Raw genomic sequence first — 24,823 nt, forward strand, 5'->3', positions numbered from 1 at the left:
TACTATGAATCAACTCTTGGCCCCCCGATCTTCTGTGTCCAGGGTTTACCCAAATGCTGTCTAAAAGTCTGTGTTCCTCTATAGCAGGCTTTCTCAAGTAGGTTTTGTGAAACTCTGTGGTTTCCTGGAACCTTTCCTTAGAAGGGCTTCCTGAATGGGGAGGGGATTAATTTTTTAAAATAGATTTTAAAAATTTGTTAAGCATTTATCGGTGGCTATGACCACATATTGACCCACCATATGCTTCTAAAATGGCTTGGAGCAGGTGGGAAGGGAAGGGGACGGGCCCCGAGTGGTCGTGTCCCCAACTCTGCTTCCCAACCACATTCTGCACGATTGCATCACTTCTGGGGTTTCTCGAAGCCTGAAGAACGTTTCAGGGGTTTCTCGGTGGTAAAAAAGTGGAGAAAGGCAGCTCTGTAGCTATGTGTATCTTAATTATGTATCCATTTTTCAAATTCTGTTTTTTTTTTAAGAATGGGAGAGACTTAATCAAATGCCGATCAGGAGACCACATGACTGGGCACTGCCCTTTCCAGAATCTTGACAGTGGCAGTCTTCCACATCACAACCAGGGCAGTGAAAGTCATGGGCCTGCTGCTCCGGTGCTTGGGGAAGGGTTAGGGGAAACACTGTGCCAGGGCTTTTTCAGGAGCAGTGAAAGGTGGCTAACAAGCCCCGCCATTCACGGCGTAACTGCCTTGACGTTTGAGAAAACGACTCTGCTTGGCTGCAAGGATGGGGTCACCTTTCCAAGGGCAGGGCTTCTGTGGGCCGCTGAAATCAGGGTCTCTCCAGACTGATGTCACCAACACTGTTTCTTTTGCATCTGTTACGAGACTGAGGAAGGCAGCATTGTCTATTCCAGTATCTTGGAAGCTAAGCAAAGTCGGTACTTGGATGGGAGACCACCAAGGAAGATTCTGCAGCGGAAAGCAATGCCAAACTATCTTACTTGTCTCGAAAGCCCCTTGCTAGGGTTGCCTAATAATCATAATCGTAATCATAATCATAATCATAGAATCATAGAGTTGGAAGGGTCCACACAGGCCATCTAGTCCAAGCCCCTGCTCATAGAATCATAGAATCATAGAATCATAGAATCATAGAATCATAGAATCATAGAATCATAGAATCATAGAATCATAGAAGAGTTGGAAGGGGCCACACAGGCCATCTAGTCCAACCCCCTGCTCAACGCAGGATCAGCCCAAAACATCCTAAAGCATCCAAGAAAAGTGTGTCTCCAACCTTTGCTTGAAGACTGCCATAATAATAATTGTTATTATTTAATTTATATACGCCCTCCCTAGCAGCTCCGGGTGGTGGACAACAGCCACAAGAACAACCAAAAGTGACACGAACTTTAAATAAATATTAACAAAACGACCGCCTCAATAAAAGCATTAGCCCCATCTCAGTGCACCGATGTAATCCCCAGGTGTAGCCCGGCTGCAGCATTCGTCGTGGGGGGGGGGGTGGTTCGCAGGGGTGGTCCGTTTGATGGGTCTGCAGACTCGACTGTACTCGTGCGCGTTATACAACTTCATTCCCACACTTCTGTTTCCCATTTCAGTCAGCCACAGCTAACAGTGAAAACAGAGCGGGTAGGAAGGTCTAGCTAGGGTTTCTATTGTGTGCTATTCAGCAGCATGATACTTTCCCCCTGCTGCCGTTTCGTCGGGTCACCTGCCAGCGAAGGCAACCGTATGAAGTGGGTCATAGCACCTGGGATGCCCCGTCGCCCTGTGCTACTTGTTTCTCTTGCGGCGGTTCTTGCATTCAGTTCGGGGCAGTAACAGTGCGTTTGTATTATGTTTCAGGGCTTCCAAATTCCTCGAGGCGGGAGGGTTTGTTTTGATGTGATGCTAACACTGGGTGGCCCCTTGACAGCACGGATGATTTAGGATGTGTATGATTTCCCCCCCACCATCACCACCACCACCAATTCCTGGAGTAATTGTATTCTTGGATTATATCAAAAGTATTAACATATGAAGCTGCTTTGTAACGAGGCGGACGGCTGGCAAGTTTGGTTCGGGGTTATCTGCTCTCTGCGTGAGGGGCTTTCCGGGATCTCAGACGGAGAAAGGACTTCCCCGGCGTTTAGAGGCTGGGATCTGAAGAGAGTCTGAAAGCGAACGGTGTGATGGTTCTCGTGCACTCCCCCTCTGAAACTATTTCATGGCTTCCCCACCATCCCATGGCGCTAGATCAGGGGTAGTCAAACTGCGGCCCTCCAGATGTCCGTGGACTACAATTCCCATGAGCCCCTGCCAGCGTTTGCTACAATGGGAATTGTAGTCCATCACATCCTAAATCCTTAGATAATTTAAAAGTATCTCATTCCTGATTTTGGGCTGGGGGACTTTAGAGAGGCACGCTTTGTGTCACAACATTGGGGAAAAAAATACTTTTATTTCTGGCATCGCCTGCATGCTTGTCTGCCTATTCGTTGCTCCAGGCGCGTCCCGCCTTGTGGCCCCGGAAATCTGGTCACGTTACACTACACCAAACTGGCTCAGGTGACATGACCATATATGGCCAAGGATGGGCCTGGAGAGGGTGGGAAGGGGAGGGGCCCCAGGTGGGCGTGACCACAGCTCTAATTCCCAACCGTATCCTGCACGACTGGGCCACTTCTGGGATTTCTCGACGACTAGGGTTTTCCAGTGGTAAAAAAGTTGAGAACGGCTGGACTCAAGAAAGCATATCTCTAACCATGAGAATGCACAGTTGCCTTAGCCACTGGCATCTAGGAATTGAGTGTCAGTGGAATTTTGATCCCGCGCCAGTATTTTAACACGGGGTTCCAAAAACAGTCTTTTCTATTTATTTGGTGATAAATTGCCCCAAATAAGGGGAGAAATTGGAAGCATGTGCATGCCTAGTGGAAAGGAGGCACTGGCAGATCGTTTTCCTATTTAAGCAAAAGCATACCCCAGTAAGCATAAATGAAGAAAGGGAAATCGCTTACTTGGCAAACATATTTATACTAAGCTGCATTTGCTGGAAATGTTTATATTCTGTTGCTGAATATCATAGAAAAATATGCTGATAGTGCCTCACGGTATTTACTTTGTGTCGCTTGTAATGGGAAAATAGGGCGAACTTGCAGGAGTGGAACAGAAGTCAACTCCAGTAAAACAGTTTTCTCATTTCTTTATTTATATATCCCCCCCCCCCATTCCCCAAATACCTGAGATTTTGGACCATTCAGAATGCTGAGTCTCTAGAATACAGAAGAATTTTTACAAGTACCCTAGATACCTTCTTGCTGGTGCAGATGGTGAAACAATATATCACATTCTACATCAAAACAGTTAATTTGTATTTGTGTGTGTGTGTTTGTGTGTGTGTGTGTGTTAAACATTTCTCTCTAATGTAACTTCAGCTTAACATAACAATCCAAGTGGAGAAACAGGCAGGAAAGTTACGAAGAAACAGTAGAGTATTCCTAGTCCTTATGGGGGAGACAAGAGGTGAGCTGTATCTTGAATGTGGGAGAAGTAAAATAGCTGTTAACCAGTCTTGCTTGATGTATGGGGGAAGTGGCTGCTGTCCAACAGCAAGGAACCTTGCAGACCTCCGTCATCAGTGAGACAGGACAGCTCCAACAGCCCAGATAAAACACACAGCAAACAGTCCCAGGAAGAGCGGAAGAGCCACCTGGCTAGCTGCCCAATCTGGTGAACATGCTAGAGAAGGATTCTGTTAGCACTTCTGCGACTCTCACTCCTGTCTCCAGTGTATTTGTCTATGTGAAATAATTGTATCTCGCGCTCTCAATAACGTACCTCCAACACAGGTACTTCCAACACCTCAAAATTTTGAAAGCTTTGGTGTAAAAATCGGCAGCATTAAAGTAATTCAAGGAAGAAGAGAAGGCAGAAACTAACTATAGGTTCTTCCTTGGTTTCTGACAGACGGGTCATCCTTTGCATGAAAATAATCCAAAGCAGGAAGAAACACCGTTAAGCCCTTTATAAAAACACTCTGAACCAACTGATACATTAAACCAGGGATAGTCAAACTGCGGCCCTCCAGATGTCCATGGACTACAATTCCCAGGAGCCCCTGCCATGGACATCTGGAGGGCCACAGTTTGACTACCCCTGCATTAAACATACATTCAGATTCTTCGTCCATCCACATCAGTATTGTCTACTCCAAACTTTCTCTGACAGGGTTTCTTGACTGCCCTGGAAGGGCTTCTCAAATGGGCGGAAGTTAATTACATTTTAATACATTTTTAAAAATGTGACCATATATGGTCAATGATGGGCCGGAAAGGCGTGGGAAGGGAAGGGTCTCCAGCTATGCTTCCCAACCACATTCTGCCCGAATATTCTGGTGTTTCTTGAAGCCTGAAGAATTTTTCAGGGTGAAAAGGGTAAAAAGGTTGAGAACGTCTGGTCTATCCAGGCCAGCAGTGGTTCTCCAGGGCCTGAGCAGAGGTCTTCACATCACCTGCTATCTGATCCTTTGAACAGGAGATGCTGGGTGTTGTACTGGGGACCTTCTACAATGCCAGGCAGATCGTGACCATTGAGCCACACCAGTACAATCCTTCAGCAATAAAAACTGGGAGGAACACATTAGCACAAACGATGTGAAACTCTGACATTTTGTGAATAATTTCTGGACAAACTCCTAAGACAAATGCAATTTCTGGTACCTACAGGAGGTTATGAAATATCTAATGTAATATCAAGATAGAAAGGCATCTGATTGGCCCCTGTGGGAACCAGGATTTCAGGCTGGTGGGCCTTTGGTCTGATGCGGCATGGCTGTTCTTAGGATCCTAAGTCAATTCCCTCGGCAGCTTTATCTTCCAAGCTTTAAGCCTGAAACTTTTCTCCATGTGTATTTCTCTGGGGAAAACAGTCTAGTTTTCATTCTTCTGGGAGATTTGTCTGGCCTTCCTGTAGATTTATTCTTAAACTTGATGTGGCATCTGCAGTGGAAATGAACATTTTTAAGACTCCTGGTGGTCTCAGTGACCCTCATATTGTTCAGAGGGAAGGGGAGAGTTTTGTTTCAGGCAATTTCCAGCGTTGTCCCCACTACCACCCAAACCAACCCACATTTCTAGAAACACCCTTGAGGCATTATTTTTTATTTGAATTGATTTTCTATAGTTGTTTATCATTTTTCAATCTGGTCGTGGAAAGCACATCTGGTTCCCATTTTAATCAGAATTCCCCAGGGAGCAACATCATATTAGAGAGAGCTAGCAATGCGAAAACAATAATCCATAATGATGCAACTTCTGGTAATTTGAAACGGTTTTATCCACTGTTTTTAGAAGTGTGCTAATGGTGTGGGCCAACGGGCTTCTTTGTAGATAAAGCTCACAAAAGGTCTCAATAGCAGATCTAGGGATACACCCACATAAGTGAACCATTATTGCAATCAGCGAATTCTGCTTCTTATTGTATATGTTAAACCCTGTGGCTGAAACGCCACTAGCCGCAGCTTCAAAGCACTTACTTGAGAGTAGTCCCATTAGACTTGCAACTTTTTCCTCATATTCAAGAATCAGGATAATACTGATTTAAGTCACCTGACCTTTGAGGAAACTATACCCACTTGAATGATCATTTTTTTGATCCTGTATGAGTTGCTTTTCCAACTAATCGCTCATGAAAGACTGTCCATTCAACATTTGTGGGCAATATCAGTCATTTGGCAAAAGCTTTTATAACTAAGTGGGACAGGTAAATGAGTTTGCAAGATAAGTCATTCAGTGACACGTCTACTCAAATAAATTTCAATCTGCGAAATTTGTACGGGTGAATTTTATTGTGAGGTTACCCGAAGGTCATGGCTGAATTTGTGGGATTATTACTAGTAATAATAATAGTAATACTAGTCTGGTTTTGTTTATTAGAACTTTAGACCGCCCTCCCAGCGAACTGGCTCAGGGCGGTGTACAAAAAATATATAAAATACGCAATTACAACAGATAAAATTAAATTTAAAATTAATTTAAATAAACTGTGACAGGTTAAAAAATGATAAAAACAGCAGTGACACCCATTATAAAATGTCTGCCATGGGTGTTGAGAGCCAGTTTGGTGTCGTGGTTAGGAGTGTGGACTTCTAATCTGGCATGCCGGGTTCGATTCTGCGCTCCCCCACATGCAACCAACTGGGAGACCTTGGGCTCGCCACGGCACTGATAAAACTGTTCTGACCGAGCAGGAATATCATGGCTCTCTCAGCCTCACCCACCCCACAGGGTGTCTGTTGTGGGGAGAGGAAAGGGAAGGCAACTGTAAGCCGCTTTGAGCCTCCTTCGGGTAGGGAAAAGCGGCGTATAAGAACCAACTCTTCTTCTTCTTCTTCTTATCCCAGAAGAGCAAGAATATTTGGGAGTGTCTTTCCGAGACACTGAATGAACAAATATTCATTGCTACTGTTTTTTTCGGGTTTTCAAAAAACAGTTTTTAAAGGGAAAGGTGCTTTTTGGGAGCACAAACACAACAGTTCATTAGCTGTTCTGTTTGATTAATGGCCAGGGGCGGGAAGAAGTGCAGAAGAACATCGCCTCCTTTGTTGCAATTCCGGCGAGACCGGAAACCAGCGGGGAATGAATAGACCGCTACTGGGACTTCAATATTCCGCTAGAATTGAAGGTGTGCGGAATGATGAAATTCCACTATTAAATATAGTGTTTCTGCATTCTGCAAACAATTTGCAACATTGGTCGTTGTGCGGAATGGCCCTCGGTTTAAGCAAACAGGCTTCTTCCCATCCCATTTAGTGCAGTCCTCTCAATGCCGAATTGAAAGTACAGACTCCTCTGTCCTGATAGAGCCATCAGGCTGTGTTGCCTGATTGATTCTCCTTTAACACACTGGCACCGTGCAGCACAGTCTCCAGAACTGGTTCCAGCAGCATTCCAGAATTCTCTTAAGCCCCCGTGTTTCTGAAGAGTCAATTTAAAGATCTGAAAGGGTTTATTGGTCGAGATTTATTGAGACAGCTCAGATTACAGAGCGCTGCGTTTTAAGCCTTTGATTCGTCCTGCTAAGGTCTGTGTTTCCTGAGACCTTTAACTTTGCACGCCTGTTTCTTCTTTGGCTGGTTTACTGAAGCCTATCGTTGGAGGGTAGCAAACGATCCGTTCAAAGTGATAGACCATAGGAAATGTTTGTTCCGTGCTGATGATTACGGATGCCGTACTTTGAGGACCAAGTAGAAGGAAAACACCAGTTAACTCTCTGAAGTGCAGCGCCCAGAATTGTTTGCAGTAGAAAGGAGCAACGGTCCTCATTCAGAAGCAATACAGTTTTTAAAAAGCAATATGAATGGATATATTCATTCGTTCATTTATAGAGAATGCATGTGTCCCATAAAAGGATTTTAACGAAGGCTTAGACAGACTTTGCAGCAAATAGGCCTCTCTTTATTGCTTTGTGTTCAAGAAGAAATGTAAAATCTGTAATTCACTGCCAGGGGATGTAGTGATGGCTGCAAGCATTTAAAGGGAGATTAAACAGACTCATGGAACATTGGTCAGTCAATGGCTAGTGGCCATGTTGACTAAATTAACCTCCACATTCAGAGGCCCTGGCATCTGTGCCTTGTCGTTGGCCCTGCAGAAGACCTGCGTGGCCCTGATGTGAAGCAGGATACTGGACTAGATGGACTGCTGGCACGATCCAGCAAGAATCTTCTTATGTTCTGGTCCTGAAACCCAGATGGCCTGTTTTCACTAGGTGTCAATTTTGCAGAGCTGGATTTTTCCATACAATTTTGTGCCAAATAATTCTGTAAAGAAGGATGTACCCTCAAGCCTTATATTTTGTTAGCACAGTTATCGAAACAGCTTATTTGTGCTATGCAAAATAAAATTGGGGGCCAGTTCAGGCCTTGCACAGAGCCTGTGTTTTCTAAAGTAGAATCTTCCTGAACCCCAGGTGCTCTAAACACCTGTCCCACTACAACAGGTTGGTCCTCAGTTCTACCAGAAGATGTATGCAGCCTATTAACAGAGTGACCTATTATGAGGTGTCTCTCTTACTGGGATATACCACATCAGGATTCAGAGTAGGAATCGTACGCCTGAAATTAAGAGCTTCCCGTCACATTAGGTGTTGGGAGCAAGACCCCTAGAGATAGAATCTCCTTTTTAAGCAGGAGTACCTTACAGAAGAGCCTCTTGTGGCGCAGAGTGGTAAGGCAGCCGTCTGAAAGTTTTGCCCATGAGGCTGGGAGTTCAATCCCAGCAGCCGGCTCAAGGTTGACTCAGCCTTCCATCCTTCCGAGGTCGGTAAAATGAGTACCCAGCTTGCTGGGGGGTAAACGGTAATGACTGGGGAAGGCACTGGCAAACCACCCCGTATTGAGTCTGCCATGAAAACGCTAGAGGGCGTCACCCCAAGGGTCAGACATGACTCGGTGCTTGCACAGGGGATACCTTTACCTTTACCTTACAGAGGTGAATGAACATCTCTTTCTTTTCTTTTACTATGAGCCCTAGCATCAGAAAGAAAGTTCTGTGGACTCAATAAAGCCCCTACAAAATGTGTCTCTCATTGAAGGACAATGATGCACATCGCATCTAATCCACTGCAAAAAAATAAATAAATAAACACGTGTTTAAAAAATGCAACGTTACATTAACCTCTGCTACAGTATGAAGAAAGAGCCTCTTGTGGCGCAGAGTGATAAGGCAGCAGACATGCAGTCTGAAAGCTCTGCCCATGAGGCTGGGAGTTCGATCCCAGCAGCCGGCTCAACCCTACAGCTATATCTCCGTGAAAGGAAACCTTGCTGAAGTCCATAAGCAGCATGGAGATTTTGACATTTTAAAATTTCACTGGGGTCAGGAATCAAACTTTTTTTAAAAAATGCGATTAGAAACACTTTTTAAAAATGGGGTACATTTAACATACAAACTTTGTTATTGCAGAGACGTGCTACAATCTTCAAAAGCATCTTGCCTTGTAAAAAATATGCATGACCCCACATTTGCACGGGAGACCTAAATCATGGGCACCAAGGGAAAGTAGCAATACTTTTCATCCCGTTTTGGTCCGAACCTCATATTAGTCGCCCTTGAAGAATCATGGAATCATAGAGTTGGAAGGGGCCTCCTGGGTCATCTAGTCCAACCCCCTGCACTTTGCAGGACACTCACAACCCTCTTGCTCCTCCACTGTCACCTGCCACCCCCTTGAGCCTTCACAGAATCAGCCTCTGCTTAAAAATCTCCAAAGATGGGGAACCCACCACCTCCCGAGGAAGCCTGTTCCGCTGCTTCCTCCAGCTTTTATACGGATGCGAAATTGTCCCGATGTGTGCCTGGGACCTCTGCCCTTGCTGTCCATTCCATTTGTGGTCTGATCCTGCTGGCTGAATGATGAGACACTTGGCCCGAGGGATCCCCAGGGGATCAGCTCCTTACCCAAGTTCTTCGTTGAGTCCTAAATTTCTCATTGACTAAAGAGCAGCTGTGCATATTTCACGTAATTAAAAGCAGAGAATTTTGCAAATTTGACTTGATTTATGCCTCGTGTTAGGCTTTGGGAGGAGTCATCTTTGATGGCGAAGGGAGCAGAGGACTTTGGAGGGGCTGAAAATCTGCAGTGCATCTCTCCTCTGTATGGGCAGATTATTTAAACAAGATCGAGCGGAGGACAAAAGAGATTGCACGTAGGAATTATTTTCCTTTCAATCGAGTACAGCTAAGCGCAGAGGAAATGTTAGGTGGATGCCACTGCATGGGCTGGCATATGAGTCAAACACCTAGGGAGATGCCAGTGGAGATGCATTGTTCAGAGAGAGAAAAGAATCTGAAGTATAGGGTGCTGGTGAGCCGGCAAGAGAAGAGAAAAAAGAATGGCTAGACACGCAAAATTCCCTGTAATCTTTCACCTTGTGAACTGCTCTCAGGAAATGCCTCAAAGCACATGCATCACCACCTGGGAGATGAGAGCATGAGAATGGACGAGTGAGCCAAAGCGGCCCGTTAAAATAAAGCAGCCGTTGGCCGTGCGTGCGGATCAGCGTGCAACGGTGTCTTGAAATACAGGAGTTCCTCTAAGAACAAAAGCGCAGAGATTCTTTTAAATGTTAATTCTTGTTCTATACTACAATTTCGTTTATTCATTTGCATGTTTATATTGCCTCATCTTCGAGGCTCAGGGTGGGTTGCAGAACTGGTTCAAGAAGCAGCCTCTTGTGGCGCAGAGCGCTAAGGCAGCAGACATGCGGTCTGAAAGCTCTGCCCATGAGGCTGGGAGTTCGATCCCAGCAGCCGGCTCAAGGTCGACTCAGCCTTCCATCCTTCCGAGGTCGGTGAAATGAGTACCCAGCTTGCTGGGGGGTAAACGGTAACGACTGGGGAAGGCACTGGCACGTGACTCGGTGCTTGCACAGGGGATACCTTTACCTTTTTACAACATTACAGTCTAACTGTATAGCACAGATTTTGCTGGATACTTCTGCATCTTCAGCTGAGACCTCTACCAGTTATTATGACTTTTGACCTATCAAAGGGCAGTGCCCCGATATCCAGCTAAACTTTTTCTACTGTGCCTTCTCCCGTCCTCCCTAGGCCATTCCTCTTGCCCTGTGAAAGTATTCTATTCCACTGGCTTCCCATCCGCCTAAAATCTGTTCTACAAATTCCTCTGAAATTTGATTGTCGAAATGGCAATATTGTTCCCACATGTTCCTTTCCACAACTGCTCTGAAAGCCCCGATGCGATAAGCAAGTTCGCGCTCTCTATCAGTCTGAACTCGCAAGAATTAATAACATTCGAAAATGCTTGTCAGATCGAAGCCGGAGAATGTAGCGCCAGCGTTGTGAACCAGCAGCAGATGTTCGGAGAGAATCCTGATCCAATTATTACCTAGCACTGAAAGTACTAGAAAAATGTTCTGGAGGCCAGCAACGACCATCAGTCTCCCTGGGTGGCCTCCCATCAATTCTCACTGATGGATTATAGCTGCAGAGCACTGTCATTCTGAAGGAGGCACTTAGGGTCATATGGTACAGGGGGGAAATGTTGCGGTTTGAAGGGCAGATGCACCGCCCTATTGCCTTGAAGATGTTCTAGAGCAGGGGTTGTCAACCTGTGGTCCTCCAGATGTCCATGGACGCCAATTCCCATGAGCCCCTGCCAGCGTTCGCTGGCAGGGGCTCATGGGAATTGGAATCCATGGACATCTGGAGGACCACAGGTTGACAACCCCTGTTCTAGTGCACATTTTGCCCTGTGCATGAGTCGTGAAAGGTGGAAACCCAGGATAGCAGAATCAAAGGTCAGGTTAGGCAGGTTCATCAATAGCTTCCAGCCATAGAGACTAAAGAGAACCTTCATATTTAGTGGAAACAAACTTTTGGATCCCAGTGCTAGGAGACCAATGTCAGGGGAAAGCCTAGGACTCTGTGCATTGTTTGTTGGCCCTCCAAGTCAACTGGTTGGCCAACATGGAAAACAGAATGCTGGTCGTGATCAAGCATCTGGTTGGTGTGGGTTAAATCCCGTCAATTTGGTAGGGGAAGGAACTGACCTCTAGAGCTCCATAAGGGCCAGAAACCATAACAAGGCCAGAAGAGGGGTACCAGGATCATATTCGATCTCTCCCTATTGACTGATAAGGAGCAGGAACAGAGGAAACACATCAAACAGGGCTCACTGCCAACGCAGCTGAAACACATCTCTCAGGGAACCAGTGGGCACCAACAGCAAAGCAGCTGTAATAAGGACTACCTCATGCTTAAAAACTCCAAAGGAAATCCATGGAAGCCACCATATCTGTAAACAAGTTTTGGGGAGGTTTTTTGGTGGGTATATATAGGGAGCCCAACAATGCTTAGTTAAGTCTTTGGGCTGATCCTGCGTTGAGCAGGGGGTTGGACTAGATGGCCTGTATGGCCCCTTCCAACTCTATGATTCTATGATTCTATGAACATTGAGCAGGGGGTTGGACTAGATGGCCTGTATGGCCCCTTCCAACTCTATGATTCTACGATTCTAAGTCATCCAGATGTTCATGGGCCCCAACCAAATGCCTGGTGGAAGAGCTCCACTTTACAGGCCCTGCAGAACTGGACCTGTTCCGTCAGGGCCTTCAGCTCTTCCGGGAACTAATTCTACTAGTTCGGGGCCAAGACAGAAAAGGCCCTGGCCCTGGTTGAGCCAGGTTAAGCCAAAGGAAGAGGTATGTCCAGTGTCCATTATTACAAAAAGGTGATTTGGGGTACTTCTTTTGAGCCAAAGATTGCTAACTAATGATCTTGAGGTCCTTTGGAGGTCCCTCAGGTACACCAGGTCCTAACCACGCGTGGCCTTAAAGGTCAGCACCAGCACCTTGAAGTGGATACAGAATTCAGCTGGGAGCCAATGCAGCTTAGTTCTGAAGAAAATGAGAAGAGTGCATGTGTATATGTATGTGTGAGGAGGGGCAGAACCATTTCCCCCAAACTCCCCTTCCCAGAGAACAGCTGACAGGCCCATTTGCTGCTTTCCCAGCAGGGCTTTTGCGTGCTGCTTGCTAAGCAGACGGTTGGATCCCGGCCAGTGCGATCTGGACTGTTCAGCTGGTATTTAAAGAGAGAGGCGTTCATAGCGCCGAGTTTCACATGGGCAGCCCTTATATGGAGAAAACGAGGTGGACGCATCCCAATTTAATTATGTCTCTTTAAAAAAACACACACACACACACACACACACAAAAACAAACAGCGCATTTCTCTGGTGTTTCTCCTGTAGACAAAATGATGTGCGTGCCAAGACTGTTATTAATGAAACAGAAAGTGTGGCAGAAGTAGGTACGGCCCTGGAAAACAGCTGTGAGCCTAAATGTGGGCGCTCTACACAGAGACAGGGATACTTGCTGAAAGAGGGCTGGAGTTTATTTAAGAGTTTCGCTTGGGCTGTGGAGCAGGAGGCGGTCGTGGGCTGCAGGCAGAATCAGTGCAACGGCATTTCAGTTCCTATACACTAATGCTTTGTGACCTTCAGCTAAAGCAGGCTTTCTCAGCCAGGGTTTTGTGAACGGCCCCGGGTTTCCTGAATGGATAGGAGTTAATTTTTCATATATTTAAAAATATGTTAAGCGTTTATCGGGATGCCAGTTGTTGTTGCTGCCCCAGAAAACTGGGCATGGATACCTGAAACCAGGGGTAGTCAACTTGTGGTCCTCCAGATGTTCGTGGACTACGTTTGCTGGCAGGGGCTCATGGGAATTGTAGTCCATGAACATCTGGAGGACCACAGGTTGACTACCCCGTGCCTGAAACAGCTTACAATGTGGGGCTCTGTGTTTTCAGCAGTGAGGTTTCAGATCATGTCTGAAGAGAACATGAGGAGAGGAACAACAGCACAGCCAAAGGAAGAGGTATGTCCAGTGTCCATTATTACAAAAAGGTGATTTGGGGTTTCTGTCTGTGCATGTTTTCAAATCAAGGGTTAGCCTGAAGAGCTTATCTCGAATCTAACTATTTTAAGGAAGTCTTGAGCAGGCCCAGTTTAAGGATATGCGAGGCCGTAGCAGAGCACAACTGGATCCCAATATATCATTCACTACTTATCATTTTAATCTGTAATGGTAACAAGGTGACATTCCTAACAAAACAAAATAAACACAGAGGTATTGTAGACTGAATGAACAATTTCTTACTTAAACTCTTGGACGTGAACAATGTAACAAACAAAACACAACAGCACTAACAGGGCGTTCATCAGTAGCACACTCTATACAACTGTAAAACAATCACATAGTGCTTATAAACCCCATGAGTCCGTTGTGAAACTTCCGTTTGTTTTGGGAGTCGTCACTGACGAAGGAAAGCGTGGTCATAGCCTTCACATTCATCTTGTTTCTTGAGCCTTGGCGGGATGCACAAGTGCAGTGCCCCAATATCTAAGAGGACTGTCACATTTACGCAGCTGGTGGTCGGCGTGCATGCTCAGTTATTAACCCAACATACCCTTTTTTCGGACCTTGCAATTTTCAAGTACAAAGACCTCCTAACAATCACCGTGTGAAGGTCCCCCATGGGGCTGCTGAATCCACAGGGTCCGTAGCATGTGCTACTAGGATAAATCCATTCTGGTCTTGAGAAGATTTGAAAGAACGTTGTACAGCACATCTGTAATACTACAATGTTAGGTCTCCCCAGTTTGATAACAGTATATTGTCATTTTCTGGGTAGTGAGATCTGATCCTAATAAAGCACCTTTCTTTTCCTTTATAGTCCCATTATGTTGGAGATGGTCCAGACTTTCGCCGCTCGCTGTTCAACCTTGGTGGGCAAAGTCCACTGGTCCTATATTATCTGAAGATGCACGGGATCTCAAACACCCTAGAAAATTCTCGACTTTACAAGATCACTCACACGGAAATTTGCAAAGAACCATATCCCTTTTTCATTGTCGCTGTTGTTGTAAGCTGAGCTGTGTTTCTCTGCTGTGAAACTTGCACATGTCAGTCGGAGAAAAAGCGATTCGGTCATTAAGAGGGTTGGGAAGAGAAGCCTATACTTCCGGGGGGTTGCTTTCCTTTTTTATTAATGGCCAGGCTAGGAGTTTGGGATAACTCAAATTTTTGATAGTTGGAGAAGTTCCTCAGTGGAACAGGCTTCCTTGGGAAGTGGTGGGTTCTCCTTCTTTGGAAATTTTTAAACAGAAGCTACATAGCCATCTGACAGAAATGCTGATTCGAGGAACGTAAACTGTTGCACAAAAAGCCACTGGATAGATTATTAAGCCACTGGATAGATTCTGTTTTTCTCGATTCGAGGAACGTAGGCAGACTGTGAGTGGGTGGGCAGAAGGGACTGTTCCGGTGCTCAGCTCTTGTGGCCCTTTCTTGCACGCCCAGGGAAATGCCAATCGTCACTTTGGGATTAGGAGGCGAATTTCTTTGGGGCAAGAGACCAAGAGCTGGTTGGTATTTAGAATCATAGAATCATAGAGTTGGAAGGGGCCACACAGGTCATTAGTCCAACCCCCTGCTCAACGCAGGATCAGCCCAAAGCATCCTAAAGCATCCAAGAAAAGTGTGTATCCAACCTTTGCTTGAAGACTGCCAGTGAGGAGGAGCTCACCACCTACTTAGGCAGCCTATTCCACTGCTGAACTACTCTGACTGTGATAATTTTTTCCCTGATATCTAGCCTATATCGTTGTACTTGAAGTTTAAACCCATTACTGCGTGTCCTCTCCTCTGCAGCCAGCAGAAACAGCATCCTGCCCTCCTCCAAGTGACAACCTTTCAAAGAGTATTTGAAGAACGGAGCGTTCTTCAAGGGGTATAGATAAACTGTCTCGGATTTTCCAGTGAGAAAATGAATAATAGGAGACAAAGCTACCAGAAAGACACCTTGCTCACCTCTACTGATCTTCCCTAGCAATATGCTATTGCAGGGGATCACTAGTGTTTTGGAGGCCCCTTTCCAAGCCAGTCTACAAGAAATGTGAATGCTGAAGATGACCATTTAAAAAAACAAATCCCCCAGACTTGTCAGCATTCTAGCACTGAGTTTGCCCAACAAGCTTCGTTCTTAACCTCAGACAAATGTTTCCAAGTCACCCCAAAAACGGTGTCTTTTCCATATCATTATATCAGATATCTGGGTCCTAGGTATTTGCAACCATAGGCAAGCTTGGACCCTTTTTGTTGTGAGCTAGCCAGACTTGGAAAGTGCATCCCCTATAAGCCTATGCCTAGCTTCATTCAAGAGCCTCTTGTGGTGCAGAGTGGTAAGGCAGCCGTCTGAAAGCTTTGCCCATGAGGCTGGGAGTTCAATCCCAGCAGCCAGCTCAAGGTCGACTCAGCCTTCCATCCTTCCGAGGTGGGTAAAATGAGTACCCCGCTTGCTGGGGGGTAAACGGTCATGACTGGGGAAGGCACTGGCAAACCACCCCGTATTGAGCCTGCCATGAAGATGCTAGAGGGCGTCACCCCAAGGGACAGACATGACTCGGTGCTTGCACAGGGGATACCTTTACCTTTACCTTTTAGCTTCATTCATATGGTTTTAAATGATCCTGCATAGCTAGTCTGTTGGCTTTCTCCAGCAGAACTCTGAAGCATCTGGGAAGCGGGGGTCGTCTTAATCAATTTTGTTCTGTCGTACACCCATAATCGCTTCCAGCTATTCTGGGTTTTTGGCAGAGTTGACCATTTCCATGAAAGATTAATGCTCGGATTCCCTCGGGCAGTTTTGAGGGGAAATTCTTATCACAGTGCTCTCCAGGAAACCAGAAACGCTTCCATTGGATAGATTAGGGAAATCGGCACTGTAATTTTCTGACAGGGCAGTTTGTCTTTCTGCGAGGTCTATAAACGCAGGTCTTCCTTTCAGTAATGCGGGCTCCGTAATTGAGAGTATCAGAGATAACGAAGGCTCCCAATTGTTTATGGACTGAATAAACTGAAGCCAAGAAACCTTGCAAGGCAGTAATCGACCTGTAAGGCAGAGGAAGGGAAAACGGAGAGGAATGTGGCCAGTGCTTAATGAGGACGATGAGTCTTCTGGCCTAATGACCATTTGTTTCTACTTCTGTCAAAGCTGTAGCACTTTCTCTAGCACTTTCCCTGAGGTCACGGTAGTAGGTCATAGTATCTGCCATAGTAGAGGCTGGTCGACACCAAATCCCATTTCTTTTACAAAAAGGAAAGGGGGGGGGGAAAGATCATTTGATATTTTCCGCTGGCCAAAGAAAGAAAAGAAAAAGTAAGCATAGCTAGCTGAGCTTAGCAATACCAAATAAATACCGATGAGGTATTTTATTGGTTGGTCTTTGTTTATTCAGCTAAACTCAACGCTCACCCCTAGTCAAGATCATCAGACTCCCAGATCCAATCTCTACCGGCTTTTAACAACAAAGCCAGCCCCAAAGATTTTTTTTAAAAAACCCCAAACAGGCTTTTGAAGGCTTTTGTTAGCATCATTTTAGCCTTCTGGTTCTGGTAGTGCTGTTTTTCCTCGCTAAATAATTACATGAGGATTTGACCTTACTGGAGAGGAGCTTGCTGTATTCAGGGCTTTCCGTAAAATGACTTTGAAAGTCATATGGATTTTCATGGTTTTAACTTAAGCCTGCTATGATCAGGTTCCTCAAAGAGAGAGTCTGTATCTGTGTCAGATTTGATTCATGGCTGTACTCCGAAGCCTTAGATTAATCCCAAGGAAATTTAGTAAATCCTCTGTCAGAGGCCCTTGTTTCTGTTAGATACTATCTCCGAGTTTATTTTTTTTCATCTTCTTGTGGTTGCCAAGCCAGTATTGGAACGTTGTGTTTGCATTTATGGTGTTTCTCAGTTACTGGGTAGGCCTTTATATGTCCTTTTTGTCTTCAAAGCTGACATGCTAAATTCCTCATCCATGAAGTGTGTTTTTATCCCAGTTTCTATAAAGCAGGGATTCCCAACCAGGGGTCCATAGACCCACAGGGGCCCGTGAGATCTCTGAAGAGGGCCCACAGTCTTTCCCCTCCTGCCTTAATGGACCTAGCCCCTGTGCCTGGGAGGAGGCAGACACTGTAGAGCCAGTTTGGTGTCATGGTTAGGAGTGTGGACTTCTAATCTGGCATGCCGGGTTCGATTCTGCGCTCCCCCACATGTAGCCAGCTGGGTGACCTTGGGCTCGCCACGGCACTGATAAAGCTGTTCTGACCGGGCAGTGATATCAGGGCTCTCTCAGCCTCACCCACTTCACAGGGTGTCTATTGTGGGGAGAAAAAAGGGAAGGTGACTATAAGCCACTCCATTCATGGTTTCAAATCTGTTTCATTTGGGAATGGTGGGAGAGTTGACCAGTTGACAGAGTAATGGAGATGTGGACCTCCTGTTGCATTTCTCTTTTGGGGATGGCTGCTCTCCACATTACAAAGGTTTCCCATTAGAGGGCAGGATATTGGATGCTGCTGGCTTAACTGATATACACAGATGACCACTGCAGTTGTTCTCAGCCTTAGACAATGAGTGTCGTTTATTCCAAGCCCTTCTCCCACGGGTACCTTAACCGGAATAGGAGGGAAATGATCACGTTCCTCTCTTTCCCTCCCTGATGGTACCAAATAACTCTTTAAATCAGGGGTAGTCAACCTGTGGTCCTCCAGATGTTCATGAGCTCATGGGAATTGTAGTCCATGAACATCCGGCGGACCACAGGTTGACTACCCCTGCTTTAAATGACCATTCTAGGCCCTGTGCCGGGCCATTTCCACCTGCAAGGCATGCCGATTTGTTACGAATTCAGTGTTCCAGTCCAAATTCCCACAAGGTCAGGGAAGGAATCTTTTTTTCCCTTAACTGGAAGGGCAGCACGCCAGCTTCTCCCACTTACCAAGATGTCATTCAGGAGAGTAAGAAGTTTGCCCACAAACTGCATGAAGATTTCGTCGAGTAAGTGGCTGTAGACTCAAAATAGCTGTCTTTACTGCTATAACGTTCTCTCCGTTCTGTTGGGATTATAAAGGACTGCATGCAAAGGATCCTAAGTCCATGCCCTGGCACCCCCCACTGGGTAGCAAGTCCTAGGGGGGGGGGGTGTTTTGTTTTCTGTTTGTTTTTTTGGTTTGTTTTCTTTTGTGAAAGGCTTTGCAGATGTCTGCAGCTGCACTCCTCTGAGCTGATCGGGGGGGGGGGGAGTTGTTTCAGTGGCACCGTTTCAGGGCTGGGAATGCCGGGGCTTCCGACTAAGAGCCAGTTTGGTGTAGTGGTTAGGAGTGCGGACTTCTAATCTGGCATGCTGGGTTCGATTCTGCGCTCCCCCACATGCAGCCAGCTGGGTGACCTTGGGCTCCCCACGGCACTGATAAAACTGTTCTGATTGGGCAGTGATATCAGAGCTCTCTCAGCCTCACCCACCCCACAGGGTGTCTGTGGTGGGGAGAGGAATGGGAAGGCGACTGTAAGCCGCTTTGAGCCTCCTTCGGGTAGAGAAAAGCGGCATATAAGAACCAACTCTTCTTCTTCTTCTTCTTCTTCTTCTTCAAACAAACCTGCTGAAAAAAAAAGCCAGTGTAACCCGTTTGCCCCATCGAATGTTCCACTCTGTATTTTCCGGTGCGTTAAATAGCTGGAGAGTGTGTGCGATTAGCATCGTACGATTCCAAAGCAAAATGCATTCTTCTGGGTAATATTTCAAGTGCCCTTAATAGGTGGCTTTGCTTTCCAGCTTCAAGCACAGATGCACTGAAGAGCTCACCGAGATCGAGGAGCAAAGAGAAAAAGTGAACCGGAGATTCCAAAGGTTGGCTTTCTATCAATTTCCATCTCTAACAAACGAAGGGTTCATCCTTAGGAATATGACTGATTGCCAGGGACAAATTATTTGTCTGGGACTAGCCGGGACAGTTGTTTTCCCAACCCCACCCCCTCAATTCTTTTTATGCAAAATATAAATGCTTGAAAGCAGCCAGGGAATAAAGCAGTGACTCAGGCAGAAATGGCGTTTTATTAAAAACTCAGGCATTGAAACGCAAGCCCTTCTTGGCTATGGTGAATCACTTTTTAATGTGGAAAGCAGCATCAAAGGGAGCCTTGGCTGGTGGAACAGGGTGGAAGGACTACTTCATCCCCAAAACTGGACCCCAAGGGGGAGGGGGAGCTTTTAAAGGGTTCCAGCATGGCATGATTCAGGGCCTTGTAAGTCTCAGCAGGGATACTGCAAAAGAAAATCATGAGGAAAGCGTGAGAGCGTGGTTTTGAACATTAAAAACTCTTTATTACAAACACAATAAAAGGAATAAAAGCGGGAAGGCAGCTGAGAATTAATGCCCTCGGTGACAACACACGCACACGCACATGTGCACACCAAGAGGGCACACTTACAAAAGGTAAGCGGAAGGAAATTAGGAAGTTTTAGGGAAGGGATGAACAGTCTTCGCTCTGGAGAGGTCTAAGGACAAATGCAGGTGAAGTCTAAGGAGCAGAGCGAGGAGGCAAAGTCTGCAAAATGCAGCAGGTGGTCTCAGCAAGAAACCAGAGTTCGGACCAACAGAGATCTGGAACAGTGATCTGAAGAACCTCAGCTATGGTATGGGGTCTTTGCTTTGTGGGCAGAAGATCCCACCCAGAGGTGGTAGGATTTGGGCCCTTCTGGCTGGTATAAAATTAATTGCTTTCACAATTTGGTGGGGGAAGGTGAGGAAGATGCCCCCTTGATTAGGCTTTTGTGAGCCAAATCCGCATGGGCACAAAGAGTCTGGGTGAGGCGACGTGATTCACATGCTTTAATTCGGTTGAAGCGAGGAACCTCAGATTGTTCTTCCTCAACTTAAGGAGGCCTCATAGAACACATTTATAACTAAATAACTTCTGTGCTGAGGCAAAGGGATTCTTTTTGAATAGCTGGCGATGGAAGTTTTAGGACGTTCATTAAAAACAGCGACGATGCAGACCAAAAGTCCAACATAAAAGTGAATTTGCAGGCCAACGTGAACCCTGAACTCCAGATGGTGGAGGATGCAGATTTTATTGGCTACGATTCTCTTGGCTCGATTTAAATGCTTCTAAAAGGGTTTTGTTGTAATTGAAAAGACAGGCATATCTCTGGGATGTAACTCACCCCTGCGGCAAGTAAAACTCTTGAGGGAAAAGCTTTGTGTCGTGTTGGCCCTGCCTGGCCTTCTAGAAATTCGACAACTCAATGAATTCTTCCTTGCACTGGGCGAAAGGAGGAAGAACCACAAGTGGCAGATCTACAAAAGTGCAGCAGGAAATAGAGAGGACTATAGGAGAAAGATCGCCAAGTTAAAATTGTCTTCTTTTTCTAGGTTGCTGGTGAAAGTCAGCAAGAATCCTAATGAATTAAGGCTGAGGACGCAGGCCTTAATCCAGAAACTGGTAGGTTGCCTGTTACGTCAATCATTTCAGGGTGTCTTGCAGCTCATATGAGGTTTGTTTGCGATCCGAGGACCGTTTTGTTCCTTTGACATGGCCAGAAATATACGCTGCACCTTGCCTCTCGTGCATACGGTGGACACTTAGGTGGGACGTCCACCTTCAGCATTTGGAATTGAGAAGAAACCCCCCCCCCTGTCTTTTACCCAGGCAAGGGAAAGGGGGCCTTGCTCAGCTGCCTGCTCAGCTGCCTGCTTTAGGAAGGATACCGCTCCCTCCCTCAGTAACCTCATTAGGGTGTCTAATGAGCAACCCAGGAATGCTGCGGGTTAGGAGGGGGCAAAAACAAACCTCAAAAGTCTTGTTTTCCTCTCTCTTAAAACGATCGGCGTTGCTGACAAAAGCTGCCCGCTCTCTGGCCTGGTTTCTCAGCCCAGCATGCTTGCGTGGCATCCCGCGAGCATCAATGTCTGGGACGCCACTGCCACTGTGTTTCTTTGGTGCTTGTCCTTGTCCTCAAACCATCACAACTGGGACACTTAGGAGCTCACCCTGCTGCCCCACGTGATCGGCCTTGCCTTCCTGAAGCCCGTTCCCCTGCAGTCCTTTACAACAGGGGTATTCAACCTGTGGTCCTCCAGATGTGCGTGGACTACAATTCCCATGAGCCCCTGCCAGCATTAGCATCATGGGAATTGTAGTCCGTGCACATCTGGAGGGTCACGGGTTGACTACCCCCGCTTTACAATATCTCATTGTGACTTGAGGAAGGTGGGTCGGTTTTCCCAGATGCTCACCTGAATTAGAAGAACAACATAGTGGATTGCAGAGGTTTGCCGAGTTGTTTTGCTTCAACAGGAGAGCCCAGCACCAGGCCAGGACGCATCCAGTGCTGTGAATTCAGTGGTGAAAAAACCCCAGGGCTAAGATTTCGGAAACTGGCTGAATCGCTCCTTCCACCGAGTTCAGCTCAGCAACCGACTTGGGATTAAGCACGACTTCTCTTTCAGGTCAATAAAGCATGAGACAAGAGTAGCTTTTTCATCCCAAATCTGGTTCATTTCATTCTGTTTAATGGACAGGCTTTTTGGCAAATCAACTTCTGTATTGTCAAGCCCGGGCAGGAATCAGCTTTTGGGATGATCTCTGTTGGAAGCGCATTTTTAGCGGAGAGGGAAAAAACAATACCGCATGAAAATCAATAGATCTATATTTTACTTTTAAAAATGCCTCCAGATCAGGGCTATTCCTTATTATAATAAAACCCAGCAAAGTTTGTTTGTTTACTGTGGCAAATGCCCATTTCCCCATGCCCCAGATCATTCCTTTTTTTAAAAAAAGTCTGGTGTCCCTCAGGCCTCAAGGAAAACCATAGCTCCGCCACCTGGGTTGGTTGCAAACAGGCTGTTTTCGTCCAGTGTTAACCTTTGGTCCCTGTCCTTGTAGTAAGCCTCTTTCACATTTGCCAGGAAGCTCTCCAGATTGTCTGCAGGAACCATTGACACAGTGCAGCCACCCCATCCTGCCCCAGTCAGGCGCGACCCAACCGCTCCAAATTGCCTGGAAGAACGAAAGCAAGAAAACAGATTTTTGGAACCATAAATGTAAAAAAAAGGGAGGAACATGTATTATATGCAGCTTCCCTATGGAGCACTGTGCTTGAGGGGTTGGACTTCCTCTCTTTTTCTGAAGCTCCAAGTAGGAGTCGGTAGCCGGTGGGCGGAGGGCTTGCCTCAAGCATCTTTATTATGCCTGTCAGCATCTGCAGAGGCCAGTTAAAGAGCACCCTGTCCCCATCTCCATCTCAAGACAACCCCATGTGTGCCGCCCCACCCCAAAGCAAACTTTTGCCAGACTGCTCCTCCTTTGTGCGCCCGAGAGCTCTCATGTGCCTGCGTCTCAGAAGGAGTAGATCAGGATACAACAGCCTCTTTCAAATTTTTAACCATTGAGAAACCCCTGACCCATTCTTCAGGCTTCAAGAAACCACAGAAGTGCTCATGTATGGTTGTAACGTAAACGTAAAGGACCGAGTCATGTCTGACCCTTGGGGTGACGCCCTCTAGCGTTTTCATGGCAGACTCAATACGGGGTGGTTTGCCAGTGCCTTCCCCAGTCATGACCGTTTACCCCCCAGCAAGCTGGGTACTCATTTGACCGACCTCGGAAGGATGGAAGGCTGAGTCAACCTTGAGCCGGCTGCTGGGATTGAACTCCCAGCCTCATGGGCAGAGCTTTCAGATGGCTGCCTTACCACTCTGCGCCACAAGAGGCTCATATGTATGGTCGTATCACCTGATAATTGTTGGGTTTTTTTTTTCATGTATTTATTTACATGGCCACAGACCAGGATAATAAACATTGAACAAATCTAATATATATATATATAAATGAATTCACTCCCACCCATTTGGGAAAGCCTTCCAGGGCCATCAAGAAACCCCAGAGCTTCACGAAAGTCTGCTTGAGGAAGCCTGCCTTTCTATATCCTGCTGCTGGACCAGGTAGGGCTTTGGAGACAAACTCCTGAGCGAGGGATGTTCATTATAAGGGGAGGGATGGCTTCCTGGAAGTGCTGATCCAACCAAGGCAAAAAGGAAGGAGCTTTTACATAGGCTTTTAGGGATGTACACCTCGATTTGTCCGCCTCGGTGATCACCGAAACCCGAGGCGGCATGTAAGGGGCCAGCGCCACAATGCGGAGAAGAGCTTTGATTGTTGGCCAGGAGAGGGTTCAGGAGCATGCCGATGCACAGGTGTGTGTGTGTGGGAGGGGGAGGAATGTCAAGAGACAGAGGCACTTTGCTAATTCACTTTCTCGATTCCAAACGGGGCAAAGGCAGCTTAGCCCCCAAATATTAAAGTCACACAGGTGTAGAAGGCAAAAGGCATTTAGGTTACATTTCATTCTTCACTGTTTTTTTTTTAATCAGCTACTCATCCTTTTTCAAATAAGTTTCTCTTCCCGATGCACCTGCTTTAGCGTTTAAAAGAGCAGGAAGCAGGCAGGAGACAGGCGCCGTCTATAAGGATCGTCCGTTTAGTGAGGATCCTTCTGGTTTTTTGCTTAGCTGGAAGTCATAAGGAAAATTTCCATATCTGGTAAAGTCCAGATGCTGAACAGCTTTGCTCATCATGAAGAGACACTTTGCATTGTCAGAGATTCACCAGCTCCCCCTATTCACGGCAACAGCTCCCCTCCCCGGGAGGGTGGGGAAGCTGTGGCATCTATGGATGTCATTCACTGTGTGACTTGAACTAAGGCAGGTTCTAGTTCAACTCTCTGGTCTCCAAAAGCAAACCGCGGAGAGCAATGCGGTACGCTCTGCAAAGCTACGTATCCATGGGGCCATCGGAGGGAGTAGAAGCAGCAGCCAGGCATTCTTCCAACGTGCCTCGATCCAGCTCAGTGGAGAATTCCCTTCCCGTGGAACATTCCTGCTGGATTTTAATTGTCATTTCTGCTTTGTGTGCTTGCGTTGTTGTTGTTGTTGTTCTAATTCTCATGGTCTGCGTTGGGAGTCAATTTTGGCCGGGAAGAGGATGAAAATACAAGTCCTGAATAAACAAACAATCTATATTTGCTATACTGCTACAGTCTGCCCAGGCAAGAGGTCTGTCTGCGCCTCTGAGGAATTTGGCCTGGTTTTGTCACTACCAGACTGCTCTCCTAGTTGGGAATGAGGGTTTATTTCCTTAGCCAATGGCTTCAGGGCTACATAAGCAACCGCCCCGTGGGACTGGGAGCAAATGCTCTCCAGAGACAATCACCTCTGCCTGTTCAGAGAGCCAGCCCTGATAGTTCTGATCTCATGGAGCAGTTCTCTCAGAGCTCTCTCAGCCCCACCTCCCAGGGTGTCTGTTGTGGGGAGAGGAAGGGAAGGCAATTGGAAGCTACTTTGAGGCTCTTTTTGGGTAGTGAAAGCCAGCTCTTCTTTTTCTTCTTCTTCTTAATCCCTGTGGAAAAATGGTTTAAAGGGCCTTGGGGAGAAATGGTTTAAAG

The 24,823-nt window shown here is 46.4% G+C and overlaps 2 protein-coding genes across 5 annotated transcripts in view; one reads left to right on the forward strand and one right to left on the reverse strand.

The window, feature by feature from the left end:
* Positions 1-21,817, forward strand: part of FAM227B (family with sequence similarity 227 member B) — a 78,515-nt gene extending 56,698 nt beyond the window's left edge. For 2 of the 3 annotated variants that reach the window (XM_077317242.1, XM_077317244.1), the window contains exons 11-16: positions 13,295-13,362; positions 14,222-14,381; positions 18,300-18,378; positions 19,154-19,228; positions 20,754-20,823; positions 21,679-21,817. In XM_077317242.1, the coding sequence (XP_077173357.1) occupies positions 13,295-13,362; positions 14,222-14,381; positions 18,300-18,378; positions 19,154-19,228; positions 20,754-20,823; positions 21,679-21,747 (521 nt within the window). In that variant the 3' untranslated portion in view covers positions 21,748-21,817. The remainder of the gene's footprint in view (positions 1-13,294; positions 13,363-14,221; positions 14,382-18,299; positions 18,379-19,153; positions 19,229-20,753; positions 20,824-21,678) is intronic. The other variant, XM_077317245.1, reaches the window with a different exon arrangement.
* GALK2 (galactokinase 2) overlaps positions 19,681-24,823 on the reverse strand; it is a 46,395-nt gene continuing 41,252 nt past the window's right edge. For both annotated transcript variants that reach the window (XM_077317247.1, XM_077317246.1), the window contains one exon: positions 19,681-22,380. In XM_077317247.1, coding sequence (XP_077173362.1) covers positions 22,173-22,380 — 208 coding nt within the window. In that variant the 3' untranslated portion in view covers positions 19,681-22,172. The remainder of the gene's footprint in view (positions 22,381-24,823) is intronic.

Source organism: Paroedura picta, chromosome 18 (genome assembly GCF_049243985.1).
Source record: "Paroedura picta isolate Pp20150507F chromosome 18, Ppicta_v3.0, whole genome shotgun sequence".
NCBI lineage: Eukaryota > Metazoa > Chordata > Lepidosauria > Squamata > Gekkonidae > Paroedura > Paroedura picta.